This window comes from Chrysemys picta, chromosome 2, assembly GCF_011386835.1.
Source record: "Chrysemys picta bellii isolate R12L10 chromosome 2, ASM1138683v2, whole genome shotgun sequence".
NCBI classification, from domain to species: Eukaryota; Metazoa; Chordata; order Testudines; family Emydidae; genus Chrysemys; species Chrysemys picta.
Window position 1 is genome coordinate 285748769 of NC_088792.1, and position 23135 is coordinate 285771903.

The 23135-nt window shown below is 47.9% G+C and overlaps 1 protein-coding gene across 7 annotated transcripts in view; it reads left to right on the top strand.

Annotated features, from left to right (window-relative positions):
• RHPN1 (rhophilin Rho GTPase binding protein 1) overlaps positions 1–22557 on the top strand; it is a 59301-nt gene extending 36744 nt beyond the window's left edge. For 2 of the 7 annotated variants that reach the window (XM_005291095.4, XM_042860931.2), the window contains exons 10-15: positions 2488–2607; positions 11329–11523; positions 12790–12866; positions 15194–15340; positions 17122–17280; positions 19384–22557. In XM_005291095.4, the coding sequence (XP_005291152.2) occupies positions 2488–2607; positions 11329–11523; positions 12790–12866; positions 15194–15340; positions 17122–17280; positions 19384–19575 (890 nt within the window). In that variant the 3' untranslated portion in view covers positions 19576–22557. The remainder of the gene's footprint in view (positions 1–2487; positions 2608–11328; positions 11524–12789; positions 12867–15193; positions 15341–17121; positions 17281–19383) is intronic. The other 5 variants (XM_042860932.2, XM_065586334.1, XM_065586336.1 and 2 more) reach the window with 4 other exon arrangements.
• The last annotated feature ends 578 nt before the right edge of the window (positions 22558–23135 follow it).

Below are 23135 nucleotides of genomic sequence, written 5' to 3' on the forward strand. Positions count from 1 at the left end.
CTTTGTCCCTGTGGTTAATGTACTCACTCAGAATGTGGGAGACTCCCCACCCTGTTCAAGTCTCCCCTTTGCCTAACAAGAAGGGATTTGAACAGGGATCTGCTACCTTGCAGGTGAGTCTCCAAACCAGTGGGCTAGGGGGTATTCTGATGTGGGTCTCCCTCACTCTGCTATTGAAGTTGTTCCACTTTAATTAAATGGCGATCATTTAAATATTAATTGGGCATGACAGAGTTAGAATGACTCTATTGGTTCGGGCACTTACATGAGAGAGGGCAGATCCCTTTTCGGATATCTTCCTCTCATCAAGGAGAGGGAGCACTTGAAGAGGGGATTAGACCCTTGCAAGCCGACTACAAATGTGGGGTTTGTCGTGTATGCAAATAACTTGACGCTGTCTGGTTTGGGTCACGCTGGCAGGGTGTGGCCAGCGGTGTCTCGCCGACGGCCAGTGTGACGATCACTACCTGGCTGAGCAGCGAGAGCCAGCTCAGCACCTCGATGAACAAGGGGTTGGGGCCTGGTGCGTTCCACACTTGGCTCTGGCCCAGGCTGCCACTGCTGCTTCCTGCCCAGCAGGAGCGGGGGGGCGGCGCTGACAATACGGCGATTAGGAGCCTGGCCCTCAGTGGCCCCTGCAGGCCCAAGGAGACGGCACAGCACTGGCTGGTGAAGAGCCGAGACTAGAATCCCTCACCTCCTCCCCCACTGTAGTCAGCACATCTCTGAGGGGCCCACCCAATGTGCTTTACAGGATAGTCAGGCCTGGTCTCTATCCCAAAACGCTTACACTCTAACCCCACTTGTTAGGCAGTACTCCACAACAAGTGATAGGGAGGGGTAAGGTGAAGAAGGAAGAGGGTTGCAGCAACGCGGTCATTTCAGGGGTGTGTGCGCAGATCTGTGGTTCAGTTGTCTCTTCCTCCCCACCTCAAGCTCTTCTTTATTGGCTCGTTCCACACGCGTGTCACAGACAAAAGCGACTCTTTAGCAATGGGAATGAGGAGAGGGTGCTGGGTTAGTGGGCCTGAGTTGGGAGGAAGCTCCCATGAATAGGGGATGATGGAGGGGGGTGGGGGGGGGTGGAGGAAGCTTGGAGACTGCTGTAGGAGTAGCAGGTGAGGAGGGTAAAATGACTGGCATCGTTATAGGGCTGCGGGGGCAAAACAAGCGTTTTTCTAAACACGCCAACGTGTGGCTTTTGCAGTGACTGTCTTAACAGTAATAGCTGGTTAAGGGGTGGGAAGGGGAAAGCAAGAATCAACAGGAGAGTCCCCACGTTGCCACATCATGCCCATTCCGGCTTTTGGGAAGGCAACGTGTTTCTGCAGTTGAGATGCCACAGCTGTTCTTTGTTCCCTCCCTAGGTATAATCCAGCCCTGTTGTTCAGAGTAACAAATCCTTAGCCAGTGCAACAGGCCATCAATAAACTCTTTATGCCAAGATTAATCCCCGGCTGGTACAGTACTTGCACAGAAAGAATCAGTATCCGTAATGCCAGCATGACATAGGGCTGACTTCAGATTCAACAGGCTTCAGCAGTTGCTTCCAGTTAGTGTTCTGGGAACATGCTGGCTTGATTTTGATTTTATTATTATTTATTATTTAAGTGCTTCTGTTGCTCCAGGTCATGAGCCCTCCCAATCTCTTGTTATCACCACCTATTCCCTAGAGAGGCGATTATGCTGTAATCCTGAAGTTCATCCCCACCTAAAAAGATTAGCCGCCGCTTTGGCCAGGGACTAATTACAAAAAAAAGCCAACGCAAACCGACTAGATCCGCAGCTCGAAGGGCTTGTGACAAGCCTTGTTTGTTTCCGCCTCACCAGGATTGTGCTTTGATCTAGCTCAAGTAGCAGCAGCGCAGCTGTGGCAGCAGGGGTGGGGTGGCATGGGCCAGTCTTCCAAGTCTATCTAGGACCCATGGCACATGCTGGAGTGGCTAGCCTGTCCTGCCACCCATGGTGCCCTGGCTCTGCTGCTATTGTTACCATAGCTAGCCCAAAGCTGGTTTGACTGTGTCTGTGCTGCGATCACCCCTCTTGATCGCAATGTAGCCACACCCTCTGTATTTGTAACCTTGGCATATATATATCTAGGACACTTTTTTTTTCCTTTTCATGCCTGCTTTAAAAAGGAACTAAGGAAATTGGGAGAACCAGAAGGTGCCCAGATACCACAGTGATGGGTGCAGTATCTAGGGTTGGCGCAAAAACTTGAAATTTTTCATACGTTTGGTGATTTTGTAGGCTGCCCCATTAAATACACAGGCTCCCTGCCCTGCATTTGGATCCATTAGCACAGAGGCTCTAGTGTAATTAGAAACACCCACCCTTTAAACTGTTGGAGCAATGTAGATGGAAGTGCTCCTGCAGACAGGCTATCCAGGTTCTTCTCTCATCTGCCTGGGAATTTCCAGCTATTTATGGTTGAGTAATGCTTTGAATATCTCACTGAGCCTGTGTACGCCTGCTTGTTTCACACAGCCGTGTCTGATGCGGACCTCCCAGAGCACGAAAAGGCCTTTGTCCAGTTTCACGTCACCATGCCGGAGGGACCATCGCTTCGTCTTGTGCTGCAAGACCTGGAGGAGCGAAGGAAACTGGGTAACTATCCCTCAGCGTAGTCAACCTTGTATGGCATTAGCCAGAGGATAAGTTTTGATGCATGAAAAGCCCCACTGTAATCCCACTATTTCCCTCTGTGGACAGCATCCATGAGGGTTTGGTGAAGAAGTATTGAGAAACCATGTTCAACATCCTCCCTGCCCCAGCTCTGCCTTTTCCATGGTGGTGGTTTGAAAGGGGCCTCTTCTGGGATGCTGTGACTGGAACATGCCAGATGTCTCCCTTTCCATAGTCAAACTTTTAACTATATATCCTATACCAGCCAGGCTTGGGGGATATTTATCAGGCAAGGTGTCTTGGAGGCTTATTGCCTCACTTCTCAACACCTCAGTCCTGCTTTGATGTCTTAAAGATAAGATCAGGGCATGAAAAATGTGTGTACTCCCTCTCCTTTTCCTAGAATTAAGTCCATGGATTTCTGTAGAAATTAAGCGGTCATTTAAAACAAAACAAAACCAAAAAGTTTTTAGCCTTTCTGGTTGCAAAGATCCTTCCAAACATGACTGGATGTAGCTCTGGTTTCCTGAGCCTGCAGACAGTTCTAGTGCCTCAGAGCCCTGAGGGCAATATTAAAGTGAAAGGATTCTCCATTTTCACTCTTCTGCTTGGAAATTCTATGATAGAAGCAGACACTACAGCAACTTTCAGGGGCAGGGTAAGACATTCTCCGGTGACTGTATATGTAAGAGGAAATAGCATTTTGTGGGGTCCTGTGTTCTTCTCTCAATAACTCCGCATTACATCTGCTTATTTTGTACACTAAAGAAGTTTTTCTAACTCCAATGCTGCAAGTGCCCCTAGGATCAGAGAGCCAGGCTGGGCTCTTTTATTGTTGGCTATATGCGAGCCAGAAAGTACTGCACTGGGTGCTTAGTTACAAATACTGCTGGTGATGCATGAGCCAGAATGGAATCCAGCTCTCTAATGTAGTGGGGTTGGCTCTCCAAGGCTAACTGGAGGCAAAAACAGGAAAGTTTACTTCAAACATTGAAGTCCACAGTTATCACTCTGAATACATCCCGGGAGAAGCTCTAAGTGTAGGCGCTTTTCAGAGTTGGACTCACTTTAATGGCCCTCTTGCACTGCATTCAATGGGTTTCTTTCACAGGATGTAATGGGAGTTGGATTGGGCTGGGAGTCTGTAATGGAACCCAAAACTTGAGCAGGAGGTGTCTTAGCATTAGGCTTCGAAGCATTAGACTTTTATTGGTAAATGTTGGGAAACCTTGATTTCACTGTACACACACAAACTGATGACTGTTTCCACCAATAATGATCACAATTTACAGCTAGGCAAAGTAAGAAATATGCTGCTTGAGAACTTATTAGCGTTTAGGGATGTTTACTTTGTCAACATCACATGTCCAAATATACAGTGTGCTTTAATGGGTTATAAAGCTTTAACTTTTTGAATCTCCGCATCTACTCAGGGTTGGCAATTTCCCAGGAAAAACTAATTTAGGACAGGATGCTGGTAAATACCAGTTTAAACTGGAAAAAATAATTTTATTAGAAGAATATACTAATGCTCATTACTAAAAATATTTAGCAATTTGATGATTTCGCAGTAATGTGATCTGTTTAATTTTAAGGAATTTTAAGACCCAAAAAATCCGCAGTCTAAAACTATTGGCTTGGCTACCTCAAACTGAAACTTTGGAATCTGGGAATTCCCCCTTCTTTGTTGAAAACATGAAAAATTACATGTTTATTTACCAAACAAAGAAAGGGAATTCCCAGATTCCAACACTTTCATTTGAGGTAAACTGCAACTAACTGTCCAGTGCAGTACTGTCTCTTGATATGGCTGCTGGTGGGCAGCTGAATTCAGTACAGGAACTCAAGTCAAAATATTTCAACTTGAGCAAAAGTGGACCACCACCTGACCCAATTCATGGCTATTTTGAGAAAGTTACGAAGATGGCAGAGTTTCTTAAATGCAGAAATGGCAAAGAGAAAATGATCAGGTAGGCAGACTGCATGAGGAAACATTTTGCAAAATGCAGTGGAAAGAACAGACACACTGGACCAATGACTTTGGTTAAATGCACATGAGTATTAGACTCGGACTGTGAGGATGAAGGTACTGATAATACTGCACTGTCATTGCCTCAAAAGAAAGCCAGGTCCAGGTCAGCTAAAGACATCAAGGAAGAAGAGTCATGGCTTTTCTCTGAGTGATGTCACTGAGTGTTCCACCGTGTGCGCGGCAGCACCCCCTGCATCTGGCTTTTGGAGATCCTCGTTAACCGTGGCTGTTGGACTGCACATGGGCATCTCCTCTGTCTCGCGCTGTGAGCAGGACGTGTGTGTGTATATATATACATAGCGCTGTGGGTTCCAACTGCCTCCCAGTTCCTTCTCTACCGCCTTTGGTCTGGGCCAGAATCCACAGCAGAGCCTGCTTCTCCTTTACCATTGATAGTGCCTTACTTGTTTGCAGTTTTAGTTCTTTCCTTCCGAACTCTCCCAATTTAAAAAAAAAAAAAAAAATCTCAGCTTTTCTATCTCCTTAACCTCCTTGTTAGTTCGTAGTTTAGGTTTTCGCTTCCTACCCTTCTCAACTGGGGAGCTTTTCCCTCACCCTCATGCCTGGCACTCCTGGATTAGAGTGGGGTATATCCTGCCAGAATGCCTTTCCAGTAACCGACAGTCACCTGCAGTACATTCGCTCCCCGGGGAAGGGACACATCCTACAAAAGTGTGCTCGCTGCCAGGGCCAGAAAAGACTGGGACGTTCGCTTGTGACTTCTCTTCATGGAGAAATCGCTGTGTCCAGCTTTGGAACCCAGCCCAGACACTTCCCCTCCACGGCCCTCACACTCCGCTAGGTCGTCTACTGACCCATTTGATGTGTCCTTCCAGAAGAAAGTAGTCTCCTTCCCACTCTGACCTGAGGAAACGGGCTCCCTCATCACCCCTTGAGACGCCGCCTGCCACAACTCCATCCCCAGCAAGGTCGGTTGCCTCAACATCCTCAGAGAGGGGACATAGTGGGACCTGGAATCTCTCGTACTGACGTCAGCCAACAGATTTGCAGCCCTCGGCACTGTCTCTGGGCATTAAAGACAGATGCAAGACCTCTGAAACCAGTGCCAGCCAGACTACTCCGGGCCTCACAGCACCAATAAAATCGTCAGCACCGACAACCCTACTAGCACCAACATCCTTTTCAGCACCGATTAAGTATGCAGCACCAGGAAAGTCTTCAACCCCATCAGCTGTGCCAACAATGCTCTTCCCTCCTCCACAGGTGTTTTGACACCTCAGAGACCTGTTTGTCTCTGAGGTGCCTGAGTCCCCCCACTCCTCGAACGTGACCTACATCCACTGCCAACCTCGTTGCCGGAATCCTATCACTGTTCCCAGAGGATGGCACCTGCCTTCCCTAGCGATGTAGAAGAGGAGAACTCAGTCCCACTCGAGACAGTCTCACAAGGCCTCTTCTGTACGTTGCGCGCAATCCACCATTGGACCAGACCCCTGGTATGGATGCAATCCCACGTGCCACTCCCTCAACGTTGGCCATACTGGGATCTTTGGGCCATGTATAGAGAACAGTTAGGGAATCCTTCCACACACCAGATCTGAAGGCCTTCCCCTTCTTCATCAGTCTCTCACCCACCACATTGGTCGCTCGCCTCTTCCCATACCGGAGGAGGAAATTCCACTGCTGCTCCACTTCTCCTCCTCTTCTCATGATGAGGCCATCTTGTCTCTATCTCCTACTGCACCTGAAAACTTCTGAAAGTGTCTGAAGTTATTTTGCAGACACTCTTCAGATTCCTTTAGAGGAGGGGAAGGATCAACAACATAAGCTACTCAACATCCTGCACATGTCATCGTCCTCCAAAATAGCGCTCTCTATCAACCAGGCCCTTCTCGATCCTGCAAAAGTACTCTGGCAAACCCCAGTGTCCATTCCATTGACTTGAAAGTGGACGGACAAAAAATACTATGGTCCCGCCAAGGACTTGGAATTTCTTTTTACTCACTGCACTCAGAATTCCGTGGTTTTCAATGCCATGCAAGAAAATACCAATCTTGACTTATCCACAATGTTAGACACTGGAAGTGACTGGACCTGTTTGGATGTAAAGCTTATTCATCTGCTACTCTCCAGTTTCGCATATCCAATTACAAGGCTCTCATGGCTAAATATAATGACAGTAACTACTCTAAAATACAGGAACTCTCTGCCAAGACCTTCCTGATGGAAAAACTGGGACAACTCCAAGAGCTCATCTCTGACGGACACCTCTTAGCCTATACAGCTCTGCAAGCCTCTTTAGACTCAGAGGCCACCACCGCCCGATTCATAGAAACTGCTGTTATGAGGCAGGTGTCATGGCTGCACCTCTTGGGCTTTTCTAAAGAGGTACAAACTACAATAGAGTTGGGCCCCAAATTATTTGCAGAGCGTATGGATGACTCCCTTAAGGATTCCAGGCAACTCTCCACACTCTCGATATTTACTCTCCAGCGCCAAAGAGATCCCTGGGAAAGTATCAACTTCCACCAAGACCCTGACCACTGTTATACCTCAGAGCAGCAATATGATACCCAAAAACATCAACAGAAGCCATTTACCAAACGCAGACATGACTCCCCGGGGAATACTTCTCTCTCACCTCCAACCAAACAACAATTTTGAAGTTGTGGATGAGGCCTTGAGACGCGTTCCTCTGTTCCAGTCATATCAAACATCTTTGACATCCCACCAATTTGGCGACCTACTACCCCCTTTCTTTCCATCATGGTGGCTAATTACCTCAGATAAGTCAGTTCTGGTGCTCGTCAGAGAAGGTGATGTCATCCCTTTTCTATCTAACCCACCCTCCTCCCCCATCTCTTTTTCAGGGATCCTTCTCATGAACCCATCCTAGGAGAAGAGAGAAATCTGTGATTGGGAGCCATAGAACCAGTCCCACCCCAACGCAGAGGGGAAGGGTTTTTACTCATTACTTTCTGGTCCTAAAGAAATCTAGTGGATGGAGACCAATCCTAGACCTTTGAAACCTAAACAGATTCGTCAAACTGCAATGCTTCAAGATGGTTATCCCCTCCACTGTTATCCCAGCACTAAAACAGGGGAATTGATTTTCGGCCCTTGACCTCTAAGACCTGTACTTTCCTATCACAATACATCCCGCCCACAGACACTTTCTCCAGTTCATTATGGGAACCGACCACTCTCAGTACAAGGAACTGCCCTTCAGACTGTCGACGGCCCCTCATGTATTTTCTAAGGTCCTTGCAGTAAAGAGGGCATCGTCATCTTTCCAGACTTGGACGACTGTTTCCTCAAGGCCCCATCTGAAACTGACACCCTTCGCACTATCCATATGACCACGAACCCTTTCTCAAGCCTCAGCCTTCGCATAAACCTGGAAAAATCTACTTTAACACCAGTGCAGAAATTGCAAGGCAGTGGTACCTCAGCAAAAATCCCATTTTTTGCCATATTTACTTGCATTTAAAGCACAAGAAGCTTCAGATCCAAATCAATATTTTTGTCCACTATCAAGAAAAGAGATTCCCCGGTCACAGATTTAAAAAAAAAATCGGAAGAATATTGATATTCCGTCCAACTTGATAGAACTGATGGTGCAATTGCATCAGTGCCCAGCAAGTTCAGTAATCAGAGAAAACAATCTTTTTTTTTTTTTTTTTTTCAAACTTTGTATATATCAATTCAGAATTTAGGAATAGGCTTAATCTATCTGCTGCATCAACGTTTGTCTCTTGCTACAGAATGCAGGATGGCCAAATGGGCCTGGACTGCTAGTCTGACTCGGCATACTTCTGATTGCTCAACGCTAAAACCCTACAGCTCTGCATTATTTTCATAGAATCAAATGTGTGTTACTTTTGTTTACATAAATATTGAAAGCTGAAATGAGTCACGACTTGTATAACTACTTCTTTGAGGACAATACCAGACCAAAATGTATAGATATTTATGCCCACTAGAGTTTTGTTTTTTTATTCATACAATCCTAAATTTAAGCTCTGAATCTTCCTCCTTATGTAAGCACAATTAGTTTTCATTACATATTCAAAGTGTAATATAGTATGCATTAGTGAAACAGTTTTCAAAATAGAAAATGCCTTAAAGTGGGACAAGGTGGTAAAAACCAGCTCTGAACACCATGCCATCCCGTCTGCTACTGTTTAATAATTTGTCTGACTCCTCCTGTAACATCCCTGAACTGAAAACGTAAATCACTAAAAATAGAAAAGATGCTTCAAAGTAAACACCAGTATTATCTATCGAAAGTATATATAAAAAAGTTCTGCTAAATTGGCTTACAATTCTGGTTCAGAAAGAGACCCAGGTGCCTAGTTGTCTTTAAAAAGCTATTGAATACGGCTCTTATCACATCAATGGTCTGTTGTGCTTTCCGAGTCATTTAACATAACCCGATGCAGTTAAGAGACATCTGCTTGGATTAATAAAAGTTTCAAATGCAGGTTGACGCTTAGCTTTCAAGTTATGAACCTGATCACAGGAGGATACTGTGTGTGTGGGGCTATAACCCCTATCTCTTGCTCCCTTTGATACTGATTGCCATAAAGGCAAAGAAGTTATCACTTGCTTTTTCAGCTACGTGTGTGTGTGGTTTTTTTTTTAATTCCAACAACTGTCCCTGAAGCGACTGGAACAATAGAAAGCTTGGGTCTTAAGCTCTAGTTTGTCATATCTGCTTTGCCTCTCTCCCCCAGCCTCCCACTTTTGTGTCATTGTGCATCTAAGACTTCTATGATTTAGAAAGCATGAAAAACCAAGAGACACAGACCTACTGGGGATAGTTTCCTCTTCAGCCCAAGGCTGGATTGTTCCCTACTAGCTGCTTGGCTTAGTTTAGATTCAAAATGTTCCAAGCATGAGGGTTTTGATATCATCATCCTTGTATTAGTGAGACAGATGAGAATCCTTAAGTGTTCCCAACAGAACTTCCCAAGCCAGCTATTAGAAATGACGTCTTGCTAAGATTTAGGGGGCCAGATTCCCAGCTGGTGTAAGTCTGTGATCTCACTGGAACTATGTTGATTTACACCAGCTGGGAATCTGGCTCTATTGCTCTTCTCTACCAAGAGGACAAGATGGCCCTGTTAGTTCTTACAAAAAATGGAAAGTGTAGACACCAGTCTCTGCTCTTGTATGTTCACAGGATGCAGAGGTTAAAACATATCCACAGAATGGTCCCTCTTTCCTTTCTCACAAAAGAGCAGTCTTCCTTGCATTGAAGTTACAACCCAATGAGCCACAGAGGAGGCATTTAGACCAGTGGTTTTCAACCTGTGGTCCGCGGACTCCTGGGGTTCTGCAGACTGTAAGATTTCCAAAGGGGTCCGCACCCTGCACTTTAAATTTTGCAGGGGTCTGCAAACGAAAAAAGATTGAAAACCACTGATTTTAGACCAACTATGTAAGATGTTATACCACCTTCTCAGCAGTCAGCTCACCTTCATCTTCAACTAAGTAATATTTGAGGCAGAAATGCCAGCTCAGACAGTTGACTTTAGTTCTAAAACATGACTTGGAGTCTCCCTCCACTCCCCAGAGAACGTTGTGTCCCAATGTAAAAATTAATTAGAAAGCAACATAATTATCTGAGAACTTTTCAGGACATGCCTGGGCTCGTATATTTAATTGCTATTATCTATTGAGTAATTCTTTGATCACCAAATCCAGACAGACCATCCCTGTGTGTTTCTGTACATGATAGGAAAAAGCAGGAAATCCATCATAGCACTTACAAAACCAAGTTCATGCCAGTGTCCAAGAATCTACGAATTCCAAATAGTGGTGCGTATTTTGAATATAGATTGATATGTTAGAAAACGAAAAATACTTATTTTAATGAATTTTTCTCCTAGTAGAGAACAGGGCCTAAAAATACTTGCCTTGTTCACATCCTACAGCACAAATATTCACTTCTGAGAAACGTATAGCACAGAACCTGGTATGTCAGGTTCTGATCTCTCACACCTATGTAAATCCAGAGTAATTTACTGGACTGTGTTCCCATCGTGTGTCTTTAAACTAGAACTACCATAAGATTGTCAACAAAAGAGTGTTTATTCCCTGGTTTATCACTGGCCATAGGTAGCTTCCTGACTCTGCATCTGTGTTCATAAATTCACAGTTTAAGGCCAGAAGGAGTTAGAGACCTAGTCTGATCCCGTATATAATTCAAGCTTCAAAAGCCCACCCAGTTACTCCTGTAAAGAGCCCAATAACTTGTTTGGCTACAGCAGATCTTAAATGACACGTCCTAAATCATAACTGAGCCCATGTTGGGCTGAGCAATAGCCCTGCATGGGGGCAGAGGGGGACCCTATACCAGTAAAGAACTGAATTGAAAACTCCATGTCATTGCCCAAACCCATGGAGCACAACCACTCCTGTGAGGCATAGAGGTGAGGCCTGCATGTCCATGATTGGTGCTACCTCCACTCAGTTCAAGATGGAGCCCTGCGTGCTTGGGCAGGTCTGTGCTGCAATTGGGAGCTGTGGTTGCAGCCTGTATAGGCCCTCCTGACTTAGCTTTGATCAAGCTAGCTCGCCAAAAGTAGCAGTGAAGTTACTGGGACTGCTTTCTGCTGATCTGCTAGTGGCTTGGTGGGAACATGGTCCTGCCTGAATTCTCTGTCCTGTCAGTGACGGGTGTGTTATGGCGTTTGTACTTGTAGGCAAGGCTCATTTGAAAAAAGCGATCATGCGACACGAGGAAGCCATGAGGATCCACAGTCTGTGCAAGATCCTGAGGAAGATGGACATCCTCCAGGAGGTCCTCTCCTTGGCTCATAAGCGCTCGCTTAGCAAATACTCGGAAATCGATCACGAGGAAGACTTCTTCGAAACCGGAGATGCTCCTGACATTCATCGTAAGTGTCATTTGAGGGGTGGGAAGCACTATTGACTGTCTTACCGTGTCTTTGATCCTTCAGGCTCCTCCTCCCTTAGTCCCTATAACAGGATTTAAAAGAGAACTGGATAAATTCATGGAGGTTAAGTCCATTAATGGCTATTGGCCAGGATGGGTAAGGAATGGTGTCCCTAGCCTCTGTCTGTCAGAGGGTGGAGATGGATGGTAGGAGAGAGATCACTTGATCATTGCCTGTTAGGTTCACTACCTCTGGGGCACCTGGCATTGGTCACTGTCAACAGACAAGATACTGGGCTAGATGGACCTTTGGTCTGACCCATTATGGCCATTCTTATGCAAGTCCTTTTCTCTGTTAAATTATCCCCTCTCAAATTAAATTGGCATGTGCCCTTGCAGGAGCCACGTGGGGAGAGTTATTACTCATTGATAATGTTCTAAAGTTGCAATTTTTTGTCTCAGACCCCGGTGACGGACATGGTATAAAAGCCTAGCCCTTTCCTCCATTCTGAAGGATGAGAGGAGAATTTGCATTTTTGTGGCACTACTAATCCAAGAGATTTGATGCACTTCATCAACATTAAGCTACATTTCTTCCTTCTACCCCAGCCCCTAAGTGGGTATGGAAGGTATTTTACAGAGGAGGGGGAACTGCAGCACGAAGAAGGGACGTGACTTGCCCAGGATCACACAGCGAGCTGGTGGCAGAGTTCGAGTTAGACCCAGACACACCCAGATCAGGTGGTTTGTTTAGTACGTTCTGGCATTATGCAGCAATTTCCTGAAGTGCAGTTATGTGGTGATGCAAATTGTGGGCCAAGCCATCAGCTGGAGTAATCCGGCATGGCTCCATTGACTTAAATGGAGCTAGACTGACTTACACCAGCTGGGAGCCTGGACCTGTTATGTTGGTCTGTCACCTCAGCAGAGTTGGGCTTTTTCTACTGAATACACTGTTGCCGTCCTGACATTACTAATCACGTGTTACCATAGCACCTAGGAGACGAGTCATGGACCAGGTCCCCATTGTCTAGGTGCTGTACAAATACAGATCAAAAAGATGGTGCCTATCCCAAAGGGTCTACAATCTGAGCATAAGATGAGGCAACAAAAAGATGGATGCAGACAGACGGGGAGGTACAAGGAAACGGTATTGGTCAGCATGATAGGCTGAGTCTGCCTGGCCACTACATATATACATACATGAGCAACAGCTGCTGGTTCACTTGTGCAACAATGGAATGTCTGTTTTTTCTTTTACTCTTAGCCAAAACGAATCAGAGACCAGAAATAAAATCTCCCAACTTCTCCCAGGTGAAGGTGACGGACATCTTCCATAGACTGGTATGTTACAGTGATGAGAGGAAACAGGCCAGCGCCTGATGCCTATCAAAACCAATGATGAAATTGCTATGAGGCCATGCGATGGGGGGACCATAGCATGCAGCATCTAGAAGCTTCTGGGTGGTGCTCTGAGCAGCCCCCAGACCCTGAGAGCTAGTCCAAGTGACAGTGTCACTACAGGCAGCCTGTCTAAGGGTACGTCTACACTCGAGCTGAAGGTGTAATTTCCAGCTCAGGTAGACGCATGCACACCAGCTTTGATTGAGCTAGCGTGCCGAGAACAGAAGTGTAGCTGCAGCAGCCCAGGTAAGTAGGTAGGGTACTGAGTGGGACTGTGCTTGGGGCAGCTAGCCCGTCCCGCCACCTGTGCGGCCGCAGCTCCACTGCGATGTTGGCTGGATCAGGCCTGTCTGCTTAAGAGGAAATCGTCCTCTGCCTGAGTGCAGACCAACCCTAATGCAAAACCAGTAGGTGGCGCACGGCTTCATTGTCTTTGGTATGTTGTCTCCTTCTTTTATTTCTTGGGTTGTGGAGGATTTCCTAAAGCAACAGCGAACCTGGCCCAGTGCGGGCTGAGAGCAGTTTTGCAATATGCAGTTGCCTCAGCTTTGTGATAATGGGTCTTTTAATTATGTTTTATGAGTCCCAGCCAGGGACCAGAATCCCATTGTGCTTGGTGCTGTACAAACCAAGACAGGACCAAAAGACAGTCCTTGCCCCAACGAGCTGACCATCTAAGTACAAGGCAAGAGGCAAGAAGTGGATGCAGACAGATGCAGTGACGAGGGAAGCTGACGAAGCCAGTTCAGTGCATCCTGTCATGGGAATTAATGGGGACCCATGAGCCTTTGTCGCCTCTCCTCGTGCAGACGCTTCCTCCAGGGAACTAAGCGATGCTGCTTCCAGGCTTAGGAAGGCACCTTCACTGGCAAAGGGAGAGAGTATGATTTAAAATGGGACAAAGGCTGCCCATAGATCCATGCCACCAGCAAGCCAGTGTGAAGCTAGATGAAGGCTGTGTGGACGTCAGCCAACATGCTAGCTTCTCAAACTGGTTCCAGAAGGTTTCCCATTGATTGAGTGAAGGCTCTTGGTGTAAGTAGTGGCCAGCAGCAATTTTGCCAGTGGGGCAGGTACTTCCCAGCTCAGGAAAACAAAATGCTTAATAATGGAGAGATCCCATGTCCTAGAACTGGAAGGGACCTTGAAAGGTCATTGAGTCCAGCCCCCTGCCTTCACTAGCAGGACCAAGTACTGATTTTGCCCCAGATCCCCAAGTGGCCCCCTCAAGGATTGAACTCTCAACCCTGGGTTTAGCAGGCCAATGCTCAAACCACTGAGCTATCCCTCCCCCCTGTCAGCCTTTCCTTCGTCCCTAATCTGATCCCGTTCGCAGTTAATTGAGTAGCAATGCACGGCCAGCTTCCAGTGGAACAATTTGTGCAGGGTGCCCAGGATGTGTGCAGCACACAGCTTCCAGAGGGACTTCAGAGCAGCAGAGTATTACACACATCTGCACTCTGGACAGCTTGACAGCCACCGCAGAGGAACCAGGGACACTTGCAAAGGTGCCCTGAAGTAAGGCCCAGTCGTGCTCCTGCTGAAGTTGAGGGAAGCTTTGCCATTGATTTCACTGGCAGTAGGATCTGACTCTAAGGATGAAATCCATCTCTGTGCAGAGGGCTGGCACTGTGCCCTTCTTCGGGCCCATGTGAGCACCACCTGGACTGGTGTTGCAGACAGGGTGGATTTCATCCTCCAAGGCTAGCTAGATTGCAGTTCCCAGACTAAAGTCTTGAGCTAGAGCCCACACCCTCCCTCCCCCCAGTGCTGGTACTTTGATCTCAAGGGAGGGAGTTGGAGAGTCCGTTCCATGCACTAATGGTAAGTAGATTTGGGTCTTTGTTTTCTTCTAATTTTGGCCGAAGGTCTGAATCTAACCACAGAGGTTCTTTTAATTGACAGAAGCTCCGAGTTTCTGGCAGCTGCTCTCGATGGCTAGACCTTGCCCCCGCCCCCCTCCTTGCAAGAAATGGGTTGAATAGTGTGGAATGGGTTGAATGTCATTCGGTTCATTACTGCCAACCCCAAAATACCTCCCTGGCTTTTGGACAACTGAATGTTTGCAGTTGCTCTGACATCTAGTCAGTGTAAACGCTGCTTGGGGGGGCACAAACCAGGATTGTCTGCGGAGCACAAATGATCCAGCTTCGTGCTTCCTTGGACAATGAGTCAGTCAGTGGGAACTCTGTGAGCCAAGGGACTAGGGCTGGACTGTCGAGAGGAACGCTGCACTGAAACACATTGTCCTGTATCTGTTTATCCAGGGCCCTCTGTCCGTTTTTTCAGCCAAAAACAAGTGGCACCCTGCACGGCAAGTTCACCTGGCCAGAGGAGAAAATGGCTTTGGGTTGACGCTCCGAGGGGATTCCCCCGTCCTGATTGCGGGAGTGATACCTGGGGGCTGTGCATCCGTAAGTAGCTAGTGCTTCCCTCGTCCCCTCTCACCTCGCTGGAGATAGATGGGGTTAGTAGCACCACCTCTGATTCAGAGGGCCTGGCATTTCCCTGTGTGAGCCCATGTTCTCAGCTGCTAATAACTTGGGCCAAACTGGAACCATTTGGACTGATATTTCCCATGCTGAGTGTCAGTCTAAGACTGAACCCCCGCCGCCCCCCAAAAAAATAAATTCAGCCCTTTTGAGGATGAGCTGAGGGAAAATGCTTTGATTTGCCCACGTTAAAAAAATTCTGGAGACTTTTTTTTCCCCTTCGGGAAGCTTTAGCGCCTCCAACACTTGAAATTTGGCGGGGGGGGGTGGCCTTTGCATCTTTTGTCATCCTCATGAAAGTCCTCCCAAATCTGCCTGAGTTACAAGTCTTTTTGAAAAATCATATTTGGCACATGCTCAATAGAGACTCACTAGAACGTCACGGCTTCATTCCCCAAAGATTCTGTACTCACTAAGCATGTTCTAGTGCCCAGGGCTAGTGGTATTTTCCCCGCAGTTGTTGGCTACTCTGGGCCGTACTAGATCCAGACACGGAGAGCAAGGAGACTCTCTCCTGTGTTCAGTGCCACCCCAGGTAATGTGCCAGCAGTGAGAAGGAGGGCAGCCACCTGAATGGAATGCAGAGGGGACCACTACTGGACCCAGGGAATGGGGGAGTAGATCCGGACAAGGAGTCTTGGGGATGGGAAGACACTTGGACTGGAGGCTGGCATGGTGGAGTGTGGGAATGGAAATAGGACAGGCAGCAGAGATTGGGACTGGCTGGACAAAGGGACTGGAAGCTGGGGAGGGGGCAGAGAAGACTGGGAACTGGTGAGGGTGAGGAGAGGGAGACCTATCTGATGTGGAGCCAAGAGGTGGGGGGTAGGGGAAGCATTAAAGCTGACTGGGCAAAGAGACGGAGACAGGGAGCTTGGAGAGGGGGCTGGAGATATGGAGATTGGACGAGGGGCCGGGGGGGAGATTGGGAACATGAGCAGAGGATGGCTGGAAGCTGAAGTGGGGGGTGGAGGGATGGAACAGGAGTGGGGATGGAATTGGGAATGGTTGGGAAAGGAATTGGGACTGGGAGTGAAGTAGGGGTGGGAAGGAACAGAACAGATTGAAAGGGAAGGGCCATAAGGGATCAAGCTGGAGGGGGGGGGGGAGGGAGAAAGGGCAGAAGAGCTTCTCAAAGGAAAAGCCTTCCGGCGGGGGGCGGGGAGAGTGTTGGGGGGAAGCATAGGAGGACCCACAGAAATAGGTGTGGGAGAAGAGCATTTATCTACTGGGTCTTTTAATAGTGTTTGAAAGATCAGACTGGTAACCAGTAATGTACTGTGTATTCACTACTGGTCTCATCTGGTGCCTATTGTACCAGTGCGCGTCTTTCCACTGACTTCATTGAGCATTGGATTGGGCTCTATGACTCTGGTCCAGTAAGGCACTTAAACATGTGCTTTGCTTTAAGCTCTGTTGAAGTAGATGGAAACTACTTGTAGCTTAAGTGTTTTGCTGGATCAGACCTACCCCAGATCTTGCAGAAGTAGTCTCCTTTAATGCCTCTGCAAACAGTTAAACAGGCTGAGGATTTTCCTAGGAACATCTCCATGCTTCAGATAGTCCAGCCGGGGTCCTAGGGTCATGCTGTATTGAACTTTGGGGAAGGAAATGCTGAGTCTCTGCTAGTTCCTGAAAGACGTGTGCTGTAGCCATGCTGGGATATTACAGGCTCCATTTGGCCGTTGTTTGCTCTCTTGCAGGAAGCCGGGCTAAAGGAAGGAGACTACATAGTCTCTGTGAACAGCGAGGACTGCAAGTGGTCCAAGCATGCTGAGGTGGTGCAGTTGCTGAAGAGCGTCGGGGAAGAGGGTGTAGACATTGGCGTGGTAACCCTGCAGAGTTCTGATGGACAGAATGTTGTAATTCACCTTCTTGCTTTGTCCGAACCTTAGCAAAAGCCCCTTAGGTGGATATGTATCGGGAAAGCCAGGGCTGGCAGAGAGAAGTTTGCTGAGATCAACCCAAGCTGGGTGATGCTTTGTCTCTTCAGGAAACTTTGGGTAGTGGAGTCTGGAAACAATAAAGCCTGTGGCAATAAACCAGCTGAGACCTAAGGGCATGTCTACACTGCAAACTTAAGTCAACCTATGTTAGGTCGACTTGCAGCCAGTGCGGTAATTAATGTGGTGGCTGATGTCCACACTGTCCTCCTGTTGATGGTGCATGTACTCCCCAGGAGCACTTCCCCGACTGAAGGAGGACAGTGGGGGAGGGGGCCGAGAGCCAGGGCTTGGCTCCCTGCCAGGAGCCCAGCTGCTGGCTAGGCTCTCCGCTCGCCAGCAGCCACCCCGGCTTCATGTCTCCCTGCTTTCTGCCAAGAGTGGTGGGTAGTTGCCTGGGCTTCTCTGCTCCCTGAGCGGGGAGTTGGATGCTGGAAGCCCCAGGGGAGCAGGGAGCACAGGCAGTGCCCAGCTGGGAGAGGGGAAGCCATGATGGGGGGCAACCAGGCTGTAGCTGGAGCCCACCACCGGCCCCAGATGCTCTTGTCAGTTTCTGGAGCCATGAAATTGACAAGAATGACCACCAATAGCTGATGTAAGTAAGGCAGTGTCTACACCTCCACTGTGTCACCCTAACGACATGGACATAAGCCCAATGCCTCACATGGTCAGGAAGTTACTATGTCAGTGTAATAGGGCCCTTGCATCGGTGGGAGCATGGCTGTAGTGTGTACGCTGACATAAGTAGGTTGACGTAAGCTGCCTTATGTTGACTTAACTCTGGGCTGGTCTACACTGGGGGGGTGGGTCGATGTAAGATACGCAAACTTCAGCTACGCTATTTGCGTAGCTGAAGTCGAAGTATCCTATTCGACTTACCCCGCTGTGAGGACGGCGGCAGATCGACCGCTGCGGCTCCCCCATCGACGCCGCTTACGCCTCCTGAGGAAGTGGAGTACATGCGTCGATTCGGGGATCGATTTATTGTGTCTAGATGAGACGTGATAAATCGATCCCCGAGAGATCGATTTCTACCCTCTGATCCGGGTGGGTAGTGAAGACGTGCCCTCTGTAGTGCAGACCAGGCTTCAGTGGCCCTGTAGGAGTGTAGCGGGACCTTTCGGGGAGCCATAGGTTTGCTCTCCACTGAGTGAGGGTTTGACTTTTCCAGAGGTGCTTGGGCGCCCGTGGCTCTCAGCTCCCCGTTGACTTCACGCTTTTGAAAATTAGGCCTGAAGCTTTGCCTTTAGAAACATCTTGGGTTTTATTCTCCTTCTGATGCATTCTCCAGGGGCTGGCCTAGAGACTGGTCTCTGGCACTGGGCTGTGGGAGATTGAGCAGTCCGTTTTCAATCCTGGTCTCTTACTCCCTAGGCTGGCAGTGGTTGGGGTTGAGGCAGCTGTGGGGAGATGGGAAAGAGTGGGTGCATTCTGGTGTTCAGCTGCCCTGTGGCTAATTAAGTAGCGACGATGGGCTTGGAAGCAAAGGCAGTCCTGATTGCTCAGGATTGAGGTCCTGTTGGTCAGGCGGATTTAGGGTCAGAAGGTGGTGTCTGGAGAGTGGGGGATTCCCAGGACTCTGAGCAGGACGTGGATTCTCCATGGTATGTTAAAATAAAGTGGATAGTCAGCAGCACCGGCTAGTGGTCTGAGCACAGGACTGCAAGCCTGGTGCCCTCCAGCCTCAGCCCCGTCTGCTTTGGTGAATCCCTTAAACTCTCTGGGCCTGATTCTGCTCTTGCTCGCGTGGAAGCACACCAGTGTGTCACTGGCGCAGGGTCAGAATTGGACTCCATGGGGGTGAAACTTACCCTGACTCCTGGAGCACTGGGAGGATTGATGTAGTGTTTGTACAGTGCTCTGGATGCATTCAGTACTCCAGGCTGTGTGTTCCTACAGCTCACATGTAAGTGGCATTTACCCACCGACAGCACTGGCCTTGATAAAAGCTGTGTGTTCGTTTCTGTTCCTCCCTTCTCGGGGCTGTCTCTTACGCTCTTATTTCCATTCTCTTTCTGGCAGGCGGACAGGAGGCCGGCGGCCCTGTCGTCGGGGGGTGCGCTGCTGAAGAACAACAAGGAGAATAGCAGGAAGAACCTTATGAACAGCAAGAGTGCCAGCACCCTGCTGGCCTGGAGCAAAAAGAGTAAGCGCAGCAAGAGCAGCACCTACAGCCTTCCCTTCACCACCGTGGGAGACGAGTCCATGTACTGAACCCTCGGCCTGGCCGGGTCCCGGCTCATTGACGTTCACTCTCGGCATTGCTGGGGAGCAGGAGGAGAGCGCAGCAGTTACGTGGCACTGGGAGCTACGCTGGTGTCCTTGCAATCAGTTGTTGTTCTAGCCCTGAGGGAGGAGAAGACTCCAGAGCTGATCCTTGGTGCCTGAGGAGCATGGCATGGAGCTGGATTCTTTCCTAGCAGAGTGAGCTGACCGGTGTAGAGCGCTCGTTGCTGGTGACCATCAGGCTCCTCCGTCTGAGCGTATGTGTAAAAAGTCCTCCGCTGAATGGTTTGGGGAGGGACTGTTGGTTTGTTGGTTTGTTTTCTGCCTCATACTCTAATACCAAGACGGCCTTCTCACCGGCATTAGTAAGTGCCGGTATAGTCGACACCAGCAGGCAAACCAAATGCTGTGAAGTTCTGTACCATCTCTTAGGCCTTGATCTACTGTGTAAAAATCCTGTGCACACGGATGCCAACTTAGCCAAGGAGCTCATCCGCGTGAATCCACAAAGCAGGAAATGTGTAGAATTTTCTCAACTTCATCAGCGAAAGGGCGAGACATTGAGATCCAACATGGACTGATTGTTGGTATGTCTGAGGATTTCTATTCCAGTGGAGCTGCCTGCTGTCCACCCCAAGGTGGACAGGAATAGCAGGCCACAAATAGCAGGCCAGCCTGCTGAGTGCAGAGAACATAGAGACTGTCTCCAGCTGCTCTGCGGTGGATTGGGGAAGAAGTTAGTGTATTTTCTAAAAACACTAAAGGAATGTTAAGGTTGCCGAGCGAAGCGCTGAAGAGTCAGGAAATGTCAGTGTTTAAGTTGGACAGGGAACCTTAACTGAGCCCCCTTGTGCACACGCATCACGGTAGGGGCTTGAGGCACATCTCACATCCTCGTATGTCTGCTGGTCTCCTGCTTCACGTAGTGCACAGGGTGAGAGCGCGCACAGAAGATGGAGTGCTGAATTTACATGCTCAGATTCGGGGTGGGGATTCAGATGGTTTTCCAGAAGCACAGCTTTGCACGTGTATTTTGTTGCTCTTTCTGGTGCAGATTTTACAGTCTCAGTAGCATGACCCCAGAGCAGCTCAGCTCTCATTTTGCTCCAGGTCCTAGAATTGTAGGACTGGAAGGGGCTTCGTGAGGTCATCTAGTCCAGTTCCCTGCACTCATGGCAGGACTAAGTATTATCTGTAGATGTGAAACATTCATTTCACATGGGTAACACACAGCCCTCAAGTTGTCAGTATTGTGAATCTAGAGCAAATGGATTAACTAACCATCCTTTTGACCATCTGATCAGAGCAGAAGCCATATCCTGCTCTCCAGATATGTGCCACTCTTGGTGCTGGATCAAGCTCCAGGTCATTCAGAGTGGTGTGCAATTTGAGGGGGCAGAGTTTGGTGTCTGCACCCCAAAATCCTGTTGATGTCACTGAGAATATTGGGTGCAAGAGGAATGCTGGCTCGGTCCCCACTTCAGCAAAGCACTTAAGCAAGATCAGTACAAGCTTAAACATGTGTTTGAAGCACTGTGCTGAATCAGGGCTGGGTGCATTACTGTAATAGATACATAACTGTCTATCAGCTGTTCAACAAGCACCCGGCCAGGGCATAACCTGCTCCTCTGTATGAAAGGGAAAGATGTGTCCACATAGTCATTGACCTTTTTCCACCAGCAGAGATGGATCCACTAACAGCCAAAGGGCCTCCTGCTTCTTCCGTGTGAGATTAAAATTCCAAGCAAATAACTCCTCCAAATCATTAAACTAACAACGTTTGCCCTGGTATCGGATCTCATGCACATGGCTAATATCCTAATTCTGTGCTGCCAGCATTCTTAATGGTGCTGAGCTGAACGATGCATACATCTTAACAACTGTACTGTCAGGGCTGGAAAAATCAGAAGAATATAGACATTGTTCATAATGTTAGATTTCTGTATTGTGTGTTTGGGTTTTTTGTGGAGGCTGTCAAGCTGTCCAGTCGTCTTGAGTGCGTGCTAGCTGTTGGTAGGTATAAAATACCCTTCAGAGATGTAATTGTATTTTTATACAAGTAATAGTTGGTGTCTACTTCTCCCTTTTTTAAAGTCACGAATAATTTGTAGCAATAGTTTAATGGGATAAACTGAACACATACGTCCCTTAGACTGGTAGCAGAATATCTTCTCATTAGCTTCCTTTGAATTTTACCTTATTTTGTTTCATGTAGCACAATGCTAATGTGCCAAGCTGCTGATTCTATTTTATTTAAGAAAAAAATATTGGTTTCCTCCCCTGAAAAAAGGCATTTCTGTGAAACACATTAGCTGCTGATAGATCTTTTCATTCACTCATCCCCCAATTATCAGAACGGCACTTGCTCTACAAGTGGATTCAGATACTTGCCCTCCACCTGGCTTTCTTTAACTGTTACTTGAGGACCACCTCCGTCCCATGGTTTGTGGTGATAAGTCTTCGTACTCCAGGGCATAAGCCAACCACTAAACGGTCTGGAGTTAGGAATCTTCCCCCTATGGGACAGTTACTTGATGATTGTCCACTAAGGGATTGCTTGCACCTTCCTCTAAAGCAGCTGGTACTGGCCGCTGTCAGACAGGAACTGCTGTACTGGATCTGAACCATCTAGTACAGTACCCAGGTTAAACGTCCCAGCCACCCGGTGATAAACTTATTGGGGAGATACCATTGTGGGTTTAAATAGAAACCAGAGCTTCACGCTTAGACATGGTAGGAATTTTTAAATGTCTTGTTTTTGCTGCCATAAGTGAGGCCTCTGAGCCAGAGACTTATTTATTTAAAGCAATGGGTATGTGACTGCATATCGCATTTGTATCACCAGATGCTTCTGTTTACATCATCAGGTTTGTGTTACATGCATTGTGCATCTTTCTAACACAGGTGGATTTTATTTGTATGTTGATGCTCACCTTTCAATGATTATAAAATACGGATTTGAACACGAAACTTTCTTTGTGCACTACTTCTGTAGGTCACACTCCGGGCCTCCGCAAGGGCTGTGAAATGAGCCCATGGATGCGCTTGTGAAAGAGTTTCTGGGTCTAGATAAATTCATAGCGCCTAAGGCCAGAAGGGGCTAGTTGAACCCCCAAATGCAGAGTTAAAATTCCTTGGTGACTAGTGGATGGATTTTACTAGCCCAAGGTCCATAGTGCAGTGGTGGCCCCTTGAAACTTAGGTGAAGGAGCTGAAGCTAAAACTGTCCCTGTTGTGCCTACTTGTTCGGGTGCATGCAGTTATCAGGGAATCCCCCCAGCACCATAAGTACATCTTTCCTCATGTGTTCTCATAGCCACAAGCCTTTGTTCACCTGAGTACTGTAAACAGGTGGTTCTTAGAGTATGTGCCAGTGTGGATCTCACACCAGGTGCACAGCATGCGCCTCATGTCCAAAGCCACAGTCATTTGCATAGAAGTGCCCATTGGACCACACCTGCAATGTGCATGTCCTTGTGCCCCCACCTGAGGGTATAAAGGGCAGAGTGGTCACGGCTGTTCCTCATTCCCTCTAACCCCCTGTGGCA